Source organism: Heptranchias perlo, chromosome 9 (assembly GCF_035084215.1).
Source record: "Heptranchias perlo isolate sHepPer1 chromosome 9, sHepPer1.hap1, whole genome shotgun sequence".
Classification (NCBI taxonomy): domain Eukaryota; kingdom Metazoa; phylum Chordata; class Chondrichthyes; order Hexanchiformes; family Hexanchidae; genus Heptranchias; species Heptranchias perlo.
In genome coordinates this window covers 47,343,517-47,359,480 of record NC_090333.1, presented here as the reverse complement: position 1 = coordinate 47,359,480, position 15,964 = coordinate 47,343,517, and the positions used below count along the sequence as shown (strand labels likewise).

Below are 15,964 nucleotides of genomic sequence, written 5' to 3'. Positions count from 1 at the left end.
AACCATCTTCAGCCAGAAGTGCCGAATGGATGATCCATCTCAGCCTCCTCCCAATATCACCACCATCACAGAAGTCAGTCTTCAGCCAATTCGATTCACTCCACGTGATATCAAGAAACGGCTGAGTGCACTGGATACAGTAAAGGCTATGAGCCCCGACAGCATCCCGGCTGTAGTGCTAAAGACTTGTGCTCCAGAACTAGCTGCGCCTCTAGCCAAACTGTTCCAGTACAGCTACAACACTGGCATCTACCCGACAATGTGGGAAATTGCCCAGGTATGTCCTGTCCACAAAAATCAGGACAAATCCAATCCAGCCAATTACCGCCCCATCAGCCTACTCTCAATCATCAGCAAAGTGATGGAAGGTGTCGTCGACAGTGCTATCAAGCGGCATTTACTCACCAATAACCTGCTCACCAATGCTCAGTTTGGGTTCCACCAGGACCACTCGGCTCCAGACCTCATTACAGCCTTGGTCCAAACATGGACAAAAGAGCTGAATTTGAGAGGTGAGGTGAGAGTGACTGCCCCTGACATCAAGGCAGCATTTGACTGAGTGTGGCACCAAGGAGCCCCAGTAAAATTGAAGTCAGTGGGAATCGGGGGAAAACTCTCCAGTGGCTGGAGTCATACCTAGCACAAAGGAAGATGGTAGTCGTTGTTGGAGGCCAATCATCTCAGCCCCAGGACATTGCTGCAGGAGTTCTTTGGTCCTAGGCCCAACCATCTTCAGCTGCTTCATCAATGACCTTCCCTCCATCATAAGGTCAGAAATGGGGATGTTTGCTGATGATTGCATGGAGTTCAGTTCCATTCGCAACCCCTCAGATAATGAAGCAGTCCGTGCTCGCATGCAGCAAGACGTGGACAACACCCAGGCTTAGGCTGATAAGTGGCAAGTAACATTCGCACCAGACAAGTGCCAGACAATGACCATCTCCAACAAGAGAGAGTCTAACCACCTCCCCTTGACATTCAATGGCATTACCATCGCCGAATCCCCCACCATCAACATCCTGGAGGTCACCATTGACCAGAAACTTAACTGGACCAGCCACATAAATACTGAGGCTACAAGAGCAGGTCAGAGGCTGGGTATCCTGCGGCGAGTGACTCACCTCCTGACTCGCCAAAGCCTTTCCACCATCTACAAGGCACAAGTTAGGAGTGTGATGGAATACTCTCCACTTGCCTGGATGAGTGCAGCTCCAACAACACTCAGAAGCTCGACGCCATCCAGGACAAAGCAACCCGCTTGATTGGCACCCCAACCACCACCCTAAACATTCACTCCCTTCACCACCGGCGCACAGTGGCTGCAGTGTGTACCATCCACAGGATGCACTGTAGCAACTCGCCAAGGCTTCTTCGACAACACCTCCCAAACCCGCGACCTCTACCACCTAGAAGCACAAGAGCAGCAGGCACATGGGAACAACACCACTTGCATATTCCCCTCCAAGTCTCACACCATCCCGACTTGGAAATATATCGCCGTTCCTTCATCGTCGCTGGGTCAAAATCCTGGAACTCCCTTTCTAACAGCACTGTGGGAGAACCTTCACCACATGGACTGCAGCGGTTCAAGAAGGCGGCTCACCACCACCTTTTCAAGGGCAATTAGGGATGGGCAATAAATGCTGGCCTCGCCAGCGACGCCCACATCCCATGAACGAATAAAAAAAAAGTTCTTAAAAATAATGGGGCGGCTAAGGGTGAGATACTGTTTGTGCAAAGCAAATGCAGAGCGGCGTAAATCAACCAGCAGGTTCTGTAGATTTGCAACTCATATTGTATCTCATAATCCCCTGAACTTCCTGGCCGATTTGCACATTAATAAAGTTAGTCACACGCCGTTATTTTTTCAGCGAGTTCCATCCCAGTATGTGTGCGCTTTTCCATATTATCTTACTTTTCTCTTAAAGGTAAGGAAGGTCCTGAGGAGATAGTGGGAGTGAAATTGTTTTTTGGCGATAGCGAATTGGCAGCCCCTTTTACACTCCGCTCAATTTTCTTTGACATCAATGGAACAGAAAATCAGAGTATAAAACAAGCTGCTGATTTGCTATTGCCCAATTTGCACTACTGACAAAGGCTAATTTCACCCCCACCATTTTGAGTCTCCTTCCCTCCAGGTTCATTCTGGTGATTTCAGTCATTTGTAGTCCCAGCGCTGATCCATTTAGTTCAACAAGTGTTTGTATTAATATACTGCTTTTATTGTTAAAGAACATTCCCAGGGCACTTCACAAATTAACATAGATGGGGGAACAGATGCCAAGCCATGGAGGAAGGGATTTGGAGGGGTGTCCAACAGCGTGGTCAAAAAATGGGGTTTCGAGAAGGTTTTTAAAGGTGGAGAGAGGTGTGGAGAGGCACAGAGATTTAGCAATGGAGTTCTAGAGGGTAGGAGAAAACTTCACTAGCCTGGGAGTTCATCTCGAGCTATTTGACCCTGGGAGGAAAATACAGTTGGCTGCTAAAGAGATTTCTGGTGATAAGAGCTCTACATTGGTTTCACAAGTGCCAGATTCCACTTAAATGAGTAGATTTAGTTTGAGACATAAGCAGCCCCTTTCCATAACGTATGAGCAGAAGAGCTGAAAGAGGAAGAAGGCCCAAATTGGTATTGCAACATGCATATATCTCCATAATAAAATCAATGTTATTTGAGTACCGGTAATAGATCTACTTATATTATTTTTTCGGACAGAATTGAAGGGAGTAATTTAAACAGAAAGTATTCCCTTTAGATGTTCCTTCACTATAAATTAATAATGACATTTAAAATTGATTTCTCCAGGTATTTTGCGTTTTAATTCTTCAAGAGGCCCTCTAATGTAAATGGATCATTGTATCTATCACAGAGCTTATGCATTTGTAGCACTCCAGCACCCCAGAATGATACATAATGATATGAGAGTCATCATCCAGCACGTCCAGTACTGACAAAATGTTATTGCTGGTGTATATTTTTGAAGAGTTAAAAAATAAAATACTGTTTTTTTTATATTGGAGACATGGCAGTTGGGGTCGTCCTTCAATATAAATGGAATATTGCCTTGTAAAAGGAAAAATTCAACATTTTCTCAAGATAAAAGGTGCAGCCTTTGTGCAGGAGGTGACTAACCTGACAATTGTGATAAATACTCAATGGCACCAAAAATCTGCGGGCTGCGATCCTGGCGTAACCACTGGTATCACGCTCACTGGTACACTTCAGTGCTGCCACATCAGTTTGTGGAGGTCAGTCAGAGGCCACCTTATTTACATGGGGCCAACGGGCATCTGCACCACTGCAGACACATCTCCAGTGCCTGCCCTATGCAGTTGGGAAATTTGGGGCTTGCCTACCATTGGGGAGGTTTCCGAGGCCACCCCTAAGACTCCATTGTCTCCCTCCCCCGCCCCCCCCCCCACTCAACGCCCTGTACAAGGGGGAAAATCCAAATCTAACCAGTTTCTTGAGAGTGCAGGCCACTTCCCTCGCCTGGATCGGTGCCCATTTACATTCATCTGACTTTACATACTGGCCTCCACTAATACGGCGGGTGCTGATTGAGCCAGGAAAACGGGAGCTCACAGCATAGAAAGTCCATGTACCCCGTGTTGATTTCTAATGGGTGGGTGGAGGTTCCACCCCTTTCAAGGCTGACCGTTAAATCCCTGAATTGGCAAGGGCCCGCACAAGTGGGCCCTTACAGCAAGAGTCCAGCGGAATCCTTGAGGAAATTTGGGCCCAATTTCTCTCATTTCTCTTCAAAAAGGATCTGCAAAAATTTGTTGTTTGATCCTGAGGGCAAATATCTGCTAATATTTATGCATCCAATGCTGACTTCCCAAGTTTATTGCTATTTTTTTTTTCTCTGTGAGGATAAACATCCTCTTTTATTTCCAATTTGCTCCACTCACTTATTCCCCCCAGGCCATACATCTTTTGTTAGCAATGGCTAGGTGCCTACACTGAGACTTCATTAATAGCATTCCCACTTGACTACTACAATATAAGGAACTTTCATCCCATCTGTCTGAGTTAGATTCATTGTATAAACACCTGAGTGAATATTTCTGTATTAGAAGAGGTAATAGTGGAGCTGTGCCAACTTTGGAACTTGTGCAGCCTGGTGTCACCCTCTGTGTGCCACTTGTACGGTGCTCTGAGGGGGAAGGCTGGATGCCCTGAGAAATAGCAGCCTCATGCAGGTTGCCCCCACTGGATCCTGGATACATATCCTCACTGATAAGTGGCCTGGCTAATCTAATGGCAGCTATCAGATCCTGAAAACCCAGTGAGACAGTATTCTGCATCCCAGCCCCCTGGGTCTGAAAACCGGTAAGAAGGGTGCTGTGTAATCTTTTACTGCTGCCTGTGCTTCCATGGATGAGGAAGCACTGACTGGTCCTGGGCCATTTCTTAGGTGGAGGAGGAGGAGGAGGGGGGTGCTGTCGTAGATTTCAGTGAAGATGCCACACGCTCCATTGATTCCTACAGCAAAGGAAAAGCTTCCCTGATGAAATTACACTGTAGACTCCAGAATTGCTGGAGTCGCTGATTGCTGCACATTCTCGGGGACTGACTTCAGAGCCTACACAGGGGTGGGTACCAATTAAATCTGCAATAGCCAGGGGGCATAGATTTAAAGTAATTGGTAGAAGGATTAGAGGGGAGATGAGGAATTTTTTTTTCATCCAGTGGGTCTGGAACTCATTACCTTAAAGGGTGGTAGAGGCAGAAACCCTCATCACATTAAAAAGTACTTGGATATGCACTTGAAGTGCCATAAACTACAAGGCTACAGACCAAATGCTGGAAAGTGGGATTAGGCTGGGTAGTAGTTTCTTGACCGGCACAGACATGATGGACCAAATGGTCTCCCTTCTGTGCATTAAATTTTTCTATGTTGCTATGTTTCTACCCCACAGCTCCAAAGCCATGGGCTACCTTCTCCATGGCCCCCATTGGGAAGATGGCAAATCCTCATCCACTCCCCACTCCTCCATGCTCTGTGAATCACTCGGTGCTACATCCTCATTGACACAATCTAATTCCCACCCTTGGGATTAAGGTGACAGTTAAAGGCGTGGAAGTTTCTGGCTGTGCGCTTCTTTACAAGGTTGCCAAGACAACTGTATTAGGTTTGCACCCACTAACCTGCCACCTGCATTGTCTCACCATCTCCCACGGCTAGACCAGAGTGCCTCCCCTAGCAGCTTCGTGTCCAGTTCCTCTTAGGGGCCAGCTCTCTGATGTCCAGAATGCCCCCTCCTGTCCCCTTTCACTGGTATTGCATGCAAGTTTCTCCTGTAACAAGATTGAGGGAATTGGGTAAAGACTAGCATTTGAGGGATGTCTCCCAGATGGCAACAGACAGCTGATGTAATAGATCTGTTGGTATCACCTTTTTAAAGTGGAGGAAAGGGGATGTAAAGTTCTATGTGCAAGTAATTGTTACTGGGGACGTGGCAAAACATACTGCAAGATCCAGAGTTAGTGACCCCCTTAACCCCAGCATTCTTTGAAAGGTGACTGAGCTGCTGTTGATTATAGAGGAAGGGGATGTAAAGTTCTATGTGTGTTGGTGCTGACTCAGGGGTGTAAATGGCCCCAGGGAATTATAGGGTCGCTACCTTTAATGTTTTGCACGACATGATGCACTCCTAAACATTCCCCTTCTCGGTTGAAATCAATTAAATTAGCATGGACCAAGAATCAATTCTGGAAGGTCATCAACCTGAAACGATAACTGTTTCTCTCTCCACAGATGCTGCCTGACCCGCTGAATGTTTTCCAGCATTTTCTGTTTTTAAATCAAATCTGGAACCTTCCTGATCTATAGTGCTTAATTCCATACTAGAAAGTGGATTTACCAACTGATCCATTAGAGCTAATCACTAGATAACCTGTCCTACAATGTATTGCAGCATACTGAATCTTCCCATATTTATACCAGAATAGTCTGTATTGCTCCACTTGCATTGATTACCCTGTTTTTGTTTTCTTTTTAACTCAGTTTTGTGTGAGAATAGAGAAGAACCCTGGCCTCGGCTTCAGTATAAGCGGAGGCATAAGTGGACAAGGGAATCCATTCAAGCCGTCTGATATGGTAATCTTGTATAAAACAAAAAAGTGCAATTGCATTGGTACCTGATAATATACAGGCTATAGTAACACTGCATTACCCTCCATAGGTTGATGCCAGCTATCAAAGGATGAGCCGAAGTCAGCTACAGATGGTAAAGGGAAATGGTGTAAGTCAGCGAAGCTGGTATTTTGTTAACAATAAATGCCATGCTTTTTTAATTCTCCCCAAATTGGGATAGATGTTTTTTCTACATATTTTATTGACTAATTTAGTAATGATTTCAAAACACCAAAAGATTTCCAACTAAGTACTGTAGTTCAGAATTCATGTTTTAATATCTTACCATCCATACACAAATCACAATTTGTTCACAGAAGCCTAGATTTTCTGATTGATGTTAGTTTAACACTGACCTTAACCCATTTATTTTAAATAGGTTAACACCAGCATTAAAATAATGTGATCAGAAAATCTAGCCAGAATGTGTTATTCAGTGCAGCTGTAGTATGCTGTGTGCCAAGGGTATGTTTTCACATGTTGACTTTGGTGAGAGTTAGTCAGTATATCTTTGTAACAGTCTCCTGCTTGTGGCTCATCTTCCTGACATCACAGACCTCCATAGGACCTAATTTATTCACACTGTAGGGTCTTTGTAATAGTTTGAATGATATCCCACACACACAGTAGGAACTTATACAAGCTTATCGGATCTGAGGAATTCATAGAATCATAGAATGATACAGCACAGAAAGAGGCCATTTGGCCCATCGTACCTGTGCCAGCTCTTTGAAAAAGCTTTCCAATTAGTCCCACTCCCCTGCTCTTTCCCCATTGCCCTGCAAATTTTCCCCTTCAAGCATTTATCCAATTCCCTTTTGAAAATTATTATTGAATCTGCTTCCACCACTCTTTCAGGCAGTGCATTCCAGATCATTACAACTTGATGCGTAATTTTTTTTCCCTCATGTCACCTTTGTTTCTTTTGCCAATTATTTTAAATCTGTGTCCTCTGGTTACCGACCCTTCTGCCACTGGTTAATAGATTCTCCTTATTTACTCTACCAAAACCCTTCACGTTTTTGAATAGCCCTATCAAATCTCCCCTTAACCTTCTCTGCTCCAAGAAGAACAATCCCAGTTTCTCCAGTCTCGCCACATAACTCAAGTCTTTCATCCTTGGTAACATTTGGCTAAATCTCCTAAGCACTCTCTCTAAGGCCTTGACATCCTTCTTAAAATGTGGTGCCCAGAATTGGCCACAATACTCCAGCTGGGGCCTAAGCAGTGTTTTATAAAGGTTTAGCATAACTTCCTTGCTTTTGTACTCTATGCCTCTATTTATAAAGCCAAGGATTCCATTTGCCTTTTTGACAGCCTTCTCAACTTGTCCTGCCACTTTCAAAGACTTGTGTACATACCCCCCCAGGTCTCTCTGTTCCTGCACCCCCTTTAAAATTGTACCATTTAGTTTATATTGCCTCTCCTCATTCTTCCTCCTGCCTTAAATTTCATCTGCCATCTGTCTGCCCATTTCACCAGTTTATGTCCTCATGAGGTCTGTTACTAAACTCCTTGCTGTTTACTACATTTCTGAGTTTCATGTCATCTGCAAACTTTGAAATTATGCCCTGTATATCAAAGTCCAGGTCATTAATATATATCAAAAAGAGCAGTGGTCCCAACATCGACCCCTGGGGACACCACTGTACATTTCCCTCCAGTCTGAAAAACAACCGTTTACCACTACTTTCTGCATTCTGTACCCTAGCCAATTTTGTATCCACATAGCCACTGCCCTTTTAATCCCATTGGTTTCAAATTTGCTAACAATCTATTATGTGGTACTTCTGAAAGTCCATAAACACAACATCAACCGCATTACCATCATCAATCCTCTCCGCTACTTCATCAAAGAACTCATTCAAGTTAGTCAAACACGATTTGCCTTTATCAAATCTGTGCTAACTTTCATTTATTAACCTGTATTTTTCCAAGTGCCAATTAATTTTGTCCTGGATTGTTGTCTCTAAACATTTCCCCACCACCGACATTAGGCTGACTGGCCTGTAGTTGATGGGTTTATCCCTCTCCCCCTTTTTGAACAGATATGTAACATTTGCAATCCTCCAGTCCTCCGGCACCATCCCCAAATCTAAGGGGGATTGGAAGATTGTGGCCAGAGCCTCCTCAATTTCCACCCTTATTTCCCTCAGCAACCTAGGATGCATCCCATCTGGACTGAGTGACTTTTCTACTTTGAGCGCTGCCAACTTTTTAAGTACCTCCTCTTTATCCATTTTTATCTTATCCAATTTCTCTAGTACCTCCTCCTTTACTGTGACATTGGCAGCATCCTCTTCTTTAGTGAAGACAGAAGCAGTGTACTCATTTAGTACCTCAGCCATGCCCTCTGCCTCCACAAGAAGATCCCCTTTTTGGCCCCTAATCAGCCCCACCTTTCCTTTGACTACCGTTTTACTATTTATATGTTTATAAAGACTTTTGTTTTCCCTTTTGTTATTCGCTAATCTATTCTCATACACTCTCTTTGCCCCTCTTATTTCCTTTTTCAGTTCTCCCCTGTACTTTTTGTATTCAGCTTGGTTCTCTACTGAATTGTGAAACTGACATTTATCATAAGCCTCCTTTTTCTGTTTCATTTTAATCTCTATATCTTTAGTCATCCAGGGAGCTCTAGCTTTGGATGCCCTTCCTTTCCCCCTCGTGGGAGTGTGTCTAATCTGCACCCGAATTATCTCCTCTTTGAAGGCCTCCCATTGCTCATTTACTGCTTTACCTGCAAATCTTTGATTCCAATCTACCAGGGCTAGATCTCTTTCAACTCACTGAAATTAGCCCTCCCCTGGTTAAGTATTTTCTCATTTGATTTTTCCATGTCCTTTTCCGTAACTACTGTAAACCTAATGATATTGTGGTCACTGTTTCCCAAATGCTGTCCCACTGAAACGTGCTCCACTTGACCCATTTCATTCCCCAGAACTACATCCAGTACTGCTGCCTGTTTATTTTGTCATAGGGACCACCCTCTCCCATATGATCCCCTGCTCCACTGTATCAAGGCCCAGGGCTTGCATTATAACTTAGTTCTTTTTAACCTACACTACTGTAAAGCTTCCTAACCATAAAACAACAATAACAATCGCAGTAGGGCCTGAGGGAATGGTCATGAAGAATTATGCTACATAAGGGACGCTTTCATTCGAAGAATGATTTAAAAAAAACTACAAGGTAATCTTACTTTATATTAGCATCTCTCATATACCCTAAGAGACCTAGCAAAGTTGCACCAATTTAGGAGATGGGATGCCCTAGCTGGGAAACTAAAATACCTGTTGCCAAAACATATCTGCCAAAGCCATTATCCTGGATGTTATCCAAATTCGACCAATCATGTTTAGTAAATGTGTGAGGAGTATTCTATGTAGTTGCCTTGCAGGCCCTGTCAATTGAAACCTAAGAGAAGCCCAGGAATTAGACACAGGATAAGAAGAATGGCTTTCACACCTTTGGGACACTTAGCAGCTAAATAGTATGCTGGAGACTACAGTCCATTAACCATTTAACTATACATTGCTTTGTCACCAAGTTATCAAAGGTCTTCTTTCCACATAACGCAAATAACTAACAGCATTTCCTAAAGTCCTGAGTTTGGTGAATGTAGAAACAAAGTATTTCTAATAATGCTGTCTTCCAGGTAAGAAACTTCAAATCATACACTTGAAGAGTATCAAACAATCCATAGTTTATAAGATACTACGTTAAGGTTCCAGATAGGAACTGAGGGAGATCTGAATGCACGTAGCATTCGTAACAAAATGGACGAGTTAATGGCACAAATAACTACGTATGGGTATGATCTTGTGGCCATTACAGAAACATGGCTGCAGGGTGACAACGACTGGGAATTAAATATGCCAGGGTATTTAACAATCAGGAAGGACAGGCAGGAGGGAAGGGGAGGTGGGGTGGCTATGTTAATAAGGGAAGGAATCACTGTAATACAGAGAAATGATATTGGGACCAAGGATCAGGATAACGAAACAGTTTGGGTAGAGATAAGGAATAATAAGGGGGAAAAAAACACTAGTGGGCGTAGTATATAGGCCTCCTAATAGTTGCAACTCTGCTGGAAGAAGTATTAATCAGGAAATAGTCGGGGCATGTAATAAGGGAACAGCTATAATTATGGGGGATTTTAACTATCATATTAACTGGACAAATCAAATTGGGCAGGGCAGCCTTGAGGAAGAGTTTATTGAGTGTATTAGGGATGGATTTCTTGAGCAGTATGTAACTGATCCTACAAGGGGGCAAGCAACCTTGGACCTGGTCCTGTGTAATGAGCCAGGATTAATTAATAATGTCCTAGTTAAGGATCCCCTTGGAATGAGTGACCATAACATGGTTACATTCCATATCCAATTAGAGGGTGAGAAGGTTGGTTCTCAAACAAGCGTACTGAGCTTGAATAAAGGAGACTATGATGGTATGAGGGCGGAATTCATTAAAGTAGACTGGGAAAATAGATTAAGGGGTAAGATGGTACATGAGCAGTGGTGTTCATTTAAGGAGTTATTTTACAACTTTCAAATCAAATATATTCCACTGAGGAAAAAAGGGTGTAAAAGAAATGACAGCCATCCGTGGCTAAGTAAAGAAATTAAGGATAGTATCCGACTAAAAACAAGGACATATAAGGTAGCCAAACTTAGTGGGAGGATAGAAGATTGGGAAGTCTTCAAAAGACAGCAAAAAGTAACCAAAGGATTGATTAAGAAAGGGAAGATAGATTATGAAAATAAATTAGCAAAAAATATAAAAACAGATAGCAAGAGTTTCTATCGTTATATAAAAAGAAAAAGGGTGGCTAAGGCAAACGTAGGTCCCTTAGAGGATGAGACCAGGAAATTAATGGTGGGAAACATGGAGATGGCAAAAATGCTGAACAAATATTTTGTTTCAGTCTTTACGGTAGAGGACACTAAGAATATCCCAACACTGGACAAACAGGGGGCTCTAGGAGGGGAGGAGCTAAATACGATTAAAATCACTAAGGAATTGGTACTCAGTAAAATAATGGGACTCAAGGCGGATAAATCCCCTGGACCTGATGGCTTACATCCTAGGGTCTTGAGGGAAGTGGCAGTGGGGATTGTGGATGCTTTGGTAATAATTTTCCAAAATTCTCTGGACTCGGCAAAGGTCCCGGCAGATTGGAAAACTGCTAATGTAACACCCTTATTTAAAAAGGGTAGTAGACAGAAGGCTGGAAATTATAGACCAGTTAGCCTAACATCTGTGGTGGGTAAAATTTTGGAATCTATTATTAAGGAGACAGTAGCGGAACATTTGGACAAACATAATTTAATAGGACAAAGTCAGCATGGTTTTACGAAGGGGAAGTCATGTCTGACAAATTTGCTTGAGTTCTTTGAGGACATAACGTACAGGGTGGATAAAGGGGAACCAGTGGACGTAGTGTATTTAGACTTCCAGAAGGCATTCGACAAGGTGCCACATAAAAGATTATTGCTCAAGATAAAGAATCACTGGATTGGGGGTAATATTCTGGCATGGGTGGAGGATTGGTTATCTAACAGGAAGCAGAGAGTTGGGATAAATGGTTCATTCTCGGACTGGCAACCAGTAGCCAGTGGTGTTCCGCAGGGGTCGGTGCTGGGTCCCCAACTCTTTACAATCTATATTAACGATTTGGAGGAGGGGACCAAGTGCAACATATCGAAGTTTGCAGATGATACAAAGATGGGAGGGAAAGTAGAGAGTGAGGAGGACATAAAAAACCTGCAGGAGATTAGAGACAGGCTGGGTGAGTGGGGGGAGATTTGGCAGATGAAATACAATATTGGAAAATGTGAGGTTATGCACTTTGGCAGGAAAAACCAGAGATCAAGTTATTTTCTTGATGGCAAGAGACTGGAAAGTACTGCAGTACAAAGGGATCTGGGGGTCCTAGTGCAAGAAAATCAAAAAGTTAGTATGCAGGTGCAGCAGGTGATCAAGAAGGCCAACGGAATGTTGGCGTTTATCGCTAGGGGGATAGAATATAAAAACAGGGAGGTATTGCTGCAGTTATATAAGGTATTGGTAAGACCGCACCTGGAATACTGCATACAGTTTTGGTGTCCATACTTAAGAAAAGACATACTTGCTCTCGAGGCAGTACAAAGAAGGTTCACTCGGTTAATCCCGGGGATGAGGGGGCGGACATATGAGGAGAGGTTGAGTAGATTGGGACTCTACTCATTGGAGTTCAGAAGAATGAGAGGCGATCTTATTGAAACATATAAGATTGTGAAGGGGCTTGATCGGGTGGATGCGGTGAGGATGTTCCCAAGGTTGGGTGAAACTAGATCTAGGGGGCATAATCTTAGAATAAGGGGCTGCTCCTTCAAAACTGAGATGAGGGGAAACTTCTTCACTCAGAGGGTGGTAGGTCTGTGGAATTTGCTGCCCCAGGAAGCTGTGGAAGCTACATCATTGAATAAATTCAAAGCAGAAATAGACAGTTTCCTAGAAGTGAAGGGAATCAGGGGTTACGGGGAGCGGGCAGGAAATTGGACATGAATTTAGATTTGAGATTAGGATCAGATCAGCCGTGATCTTATTAAATGGTGGAGCAGGCTCGAGGGGCCGATTGGCCTACTCCTGCTCCTATTTCTTATGTTCTTATGTTCTTATTTGAGTGCAACTTCCATTAATCATTCCTCCTCTAACAGTTCCCCTATCCTTCCTATAGACTATATAACCTGATATACTCAGTTCCCAACTAGCAAATGGGGAGGAGGGCTCAGGTGGAAAAGGTAGTATAAATAATAATTCTAAAACAAACAAAAAGGAAGAGAGTAGAGTGATAGTCAGAAATTATGCTTTAGGCACTACAGGTAAAGGGAAAACTAAAAGATGTAAAGTAACTAAATTAGGAGAGACAAATAACAGCCTAGCGGTGCGTGAACATTTATCTAGTAGCGATCATAATATGATCGAATTCAACGTTGTATTTGAAAGGGAGAAACCTGTATCAGCTACTAAGATTCTAAATTTAGGTAAGGCCAACTTCAACGGGATGAGACAGAGACTGTCCACAGTAAACTGGGCAAATCTGTTAATGGGTAAAACAACAGAAGATCAGTGGGTGGTGTTCAAAAAAGAATTTAAGGTGATACAGAACCAGTTTATACCCTTAAGGGGCAAGAGCTTTACTTGCCAAAAAATATACAAAGAACAGCAAATGGTGACAAAACAGATAGAGCTTTAAAAAAAGGAGTATAAAAAGAAACTTGCAAGGGATATCAAAATGAACACAAATTGTTTACAATTATATTAGGAAAAAGAGGGTGGTCAAGAGCAATGTGGGCCCCTTAAAAACTGATAATGGTGATATAGTAAATGAAAATAAGGAAATGGCGGACATGTTAAATAATTACTTTGCATCAGTATTTACAGTAGAGGAAGAGGATAGCATGCCGGACACCCCAAGGAAACTAATTTTGCATCAGGGACAGGGACTCACTATAATTAATGTAAGCAAATTAAAAGTAATGAAGAAAATAATGGCACTAGAGAGTGACAAATCCCCAGGACCAGATGGTTTATATCCCAGGGTTTTAAAGGAATAGGTGAAAACTTTGCAGAAGCCCTAACTATAATCTTCCAAATGTTCTCTCAATTCAAGAACCATTCCTTTAGATTAGAAAATTGCACACGTCACTCCGCTATTTAAGAAAGGTAAGAAAGGGAAACCAGGGAATTATAGACCAGTTAGCCTAACATCTGTTGTTGGGAAATTACTAGAGTCTATAATTAAGGATAGAGTGACTGAACACCTTGAAAATTTTCAGCTGATCAGAGAAAGCCAGCATGGATTTGTAAAAGGGCAGGTCATGCCTGACGAACCTGATTGAATTTTTTGAAGAGGTGACTAAAGTAGTGGACAGGGGATTGTCTATGGATGTTATTTATATGGACTTCCAGGAGGCATTCAATAAAGTCCCTCACAAGAGACTGTTAGCTAAAGTTGAAGCTCATGGAATTGAGGGCAAATTATTGACCTGGTTAGGAAATTGGCTGAGCGGCAGGAGACAGAGAGTAGGGGTAATGGGCAGGTACTCAAATTGGCAGGATGTGACTGGTGATGCCCCACAGGGATTTGTGTTAGGGCCTCAACTATTCACTGTATTTAATAACGACTTAGATGACAGGATAGAGAGCCACATATCCAAGTTTGCCGATGACACAAAGATAGGCAGCATTGTAAGCCATGTAGATGGAAGCATAAAATTACAGAGAGATATTAATAGATTAAGTGAATGGGCAAAACTGTGGCAAATGGATTTCAGTGTAGGCAAGTGTGAGGTCATCCACGTTGGACCTAAAAAGGATAGATCAGAGTACTTTCTAAATGATGAAAAGCTCGAAACAATGGAAGTCCAAAGAGACTTAGGGGTCCATGTACATAGTTCATTAAAATGTCATGGCCAGGTACAGAAAATAATCAAAAAGGCTAATGGAATGCTGGCCTTTATATCTAGCGGACTAAAATACAAGGGGGTAGAAGTTATGCTACAGCTATACAAAGCCCTGGTTTGACCACTCCTGAAGTACTGTGTTCGGTTCTGGGCACCGCACCTTAGGAAGGATATATTGGCCTTGGAGGGAGTGCAGCATAGATTTATTAGAATGATACCTGGACTCCAAGGGTTAAATTATGAGGGGAGATTACACAAACTAGGGTTGTATTCCCTGGAATTTAGAAGATTAAGGGGTGATTTGATCGAAATTTTCAAGATATTAAGGGGAACTGATAGGTAGATAGAGATAAACTCTTTCCACTGGTTGGGGAGTCCAGGACAAGGGAACATAGCCTAAAAATTAGAGCCATGACTTTCGAGAGTGAAGTTAGGAAACACTTCTACACGCAAAGGGTGGTAGAAGTTTGGAACTCTCTTCCGCAAACGGCAGTTGATGCTAGCTCACTTGTTAATTTTAAATCTGAAATTGATAGATTTTTGTTAACCAAAGGTATTAAGGGATATGGGGCTAATGTGGCTATATGGAATTAGGTCACAGATCAGCCATGATCTCATTAAATGGTGGAACAGGCTTGATGGGCTAAATGGCCTACTTCAGGAGTGGTCTAACCATGGCTTTGTATAGCTGTAGCATAACTTCTACCCCCTTGTATTCTAGTCCGCTAGATATAAAGGCCAGCATTCCATTAGCCTTTTTGATTATTTTCTGTACCTGGCCATGACGTTTTAATGAACTATGTACATGGACCCCTAAGTTTCTTTGGACTTCCATTGTTTCGAGCTTTTCATCATTTAGAAAGTACTCTACCTGACCCTAATAATCAATGAAAGCCATGATCAAACTTTCCTCTGCCAAAACCAACGACTATTCTAGGGTCATCTTGAATCTATTTATCGATTACTAACGGTCTGCTTAAACCTCTCTCCACTTCACTCTCGCCCCTAATAATGTGCAAGTAGCTGACAGATTTCTTTGTAGCAAGATAGAGACCATGGGGCCAAAAATCCTCAGCCCCACTCCGCAGACATAAGTGTAGCCTGGGCCCTCGAGGTCAGCATCTGAGTCCTCTGCTGCAGAGCTAGTATGTGATCTCGTCCTCCCCAGTGAGCTGGCACCTGTGGCGTCCTATCCCTCTGCCCTAGCTTCTGCAAATTTGTGGTCAGTGATTCACCACATGAAGACCCCTCATTTAGCCTAGCCTCTAAAGTATGTGTGGTGCCAGTCTCTGAGCTGATGCTATGGACTTAGAGATTGCAGTTCTAGGGTGGTACTTGTTCAGGAAAGTGGATAGCTACATGTGTTACAGA

General features: G+C 42.9%; 1 protein-coding gene across 2 annotated transcripts in view; it reads left to right on the top strand.

Moving 5' to 3' along the window:
• Positions 1-15,964, top strand: part of lrrc7 (leucine rich repeat containing 7) — a 231,913-nt gene that overhangs the window by 184,298 nt on the left and 31,651 nt on the right. Inside the window, exons 21-22 of one of the 2 annotated variants that reach the window (XM_067989711.1) lie at positions 6,015-6,107; positions 6,193-6,252. In XM_067989711.1, coding sequence (XP_067845812.1) covers positions 6,015-6,107; positions 6,193-6,252 — 153 coding nt within the window. The remainder of the gene's footprint in view (positions 1-6,014; positions 6,108-6,192; positions 6,253-15,964) is intronic. The other variant, XM_067989712.1, reaches the window with a different exon arrangement.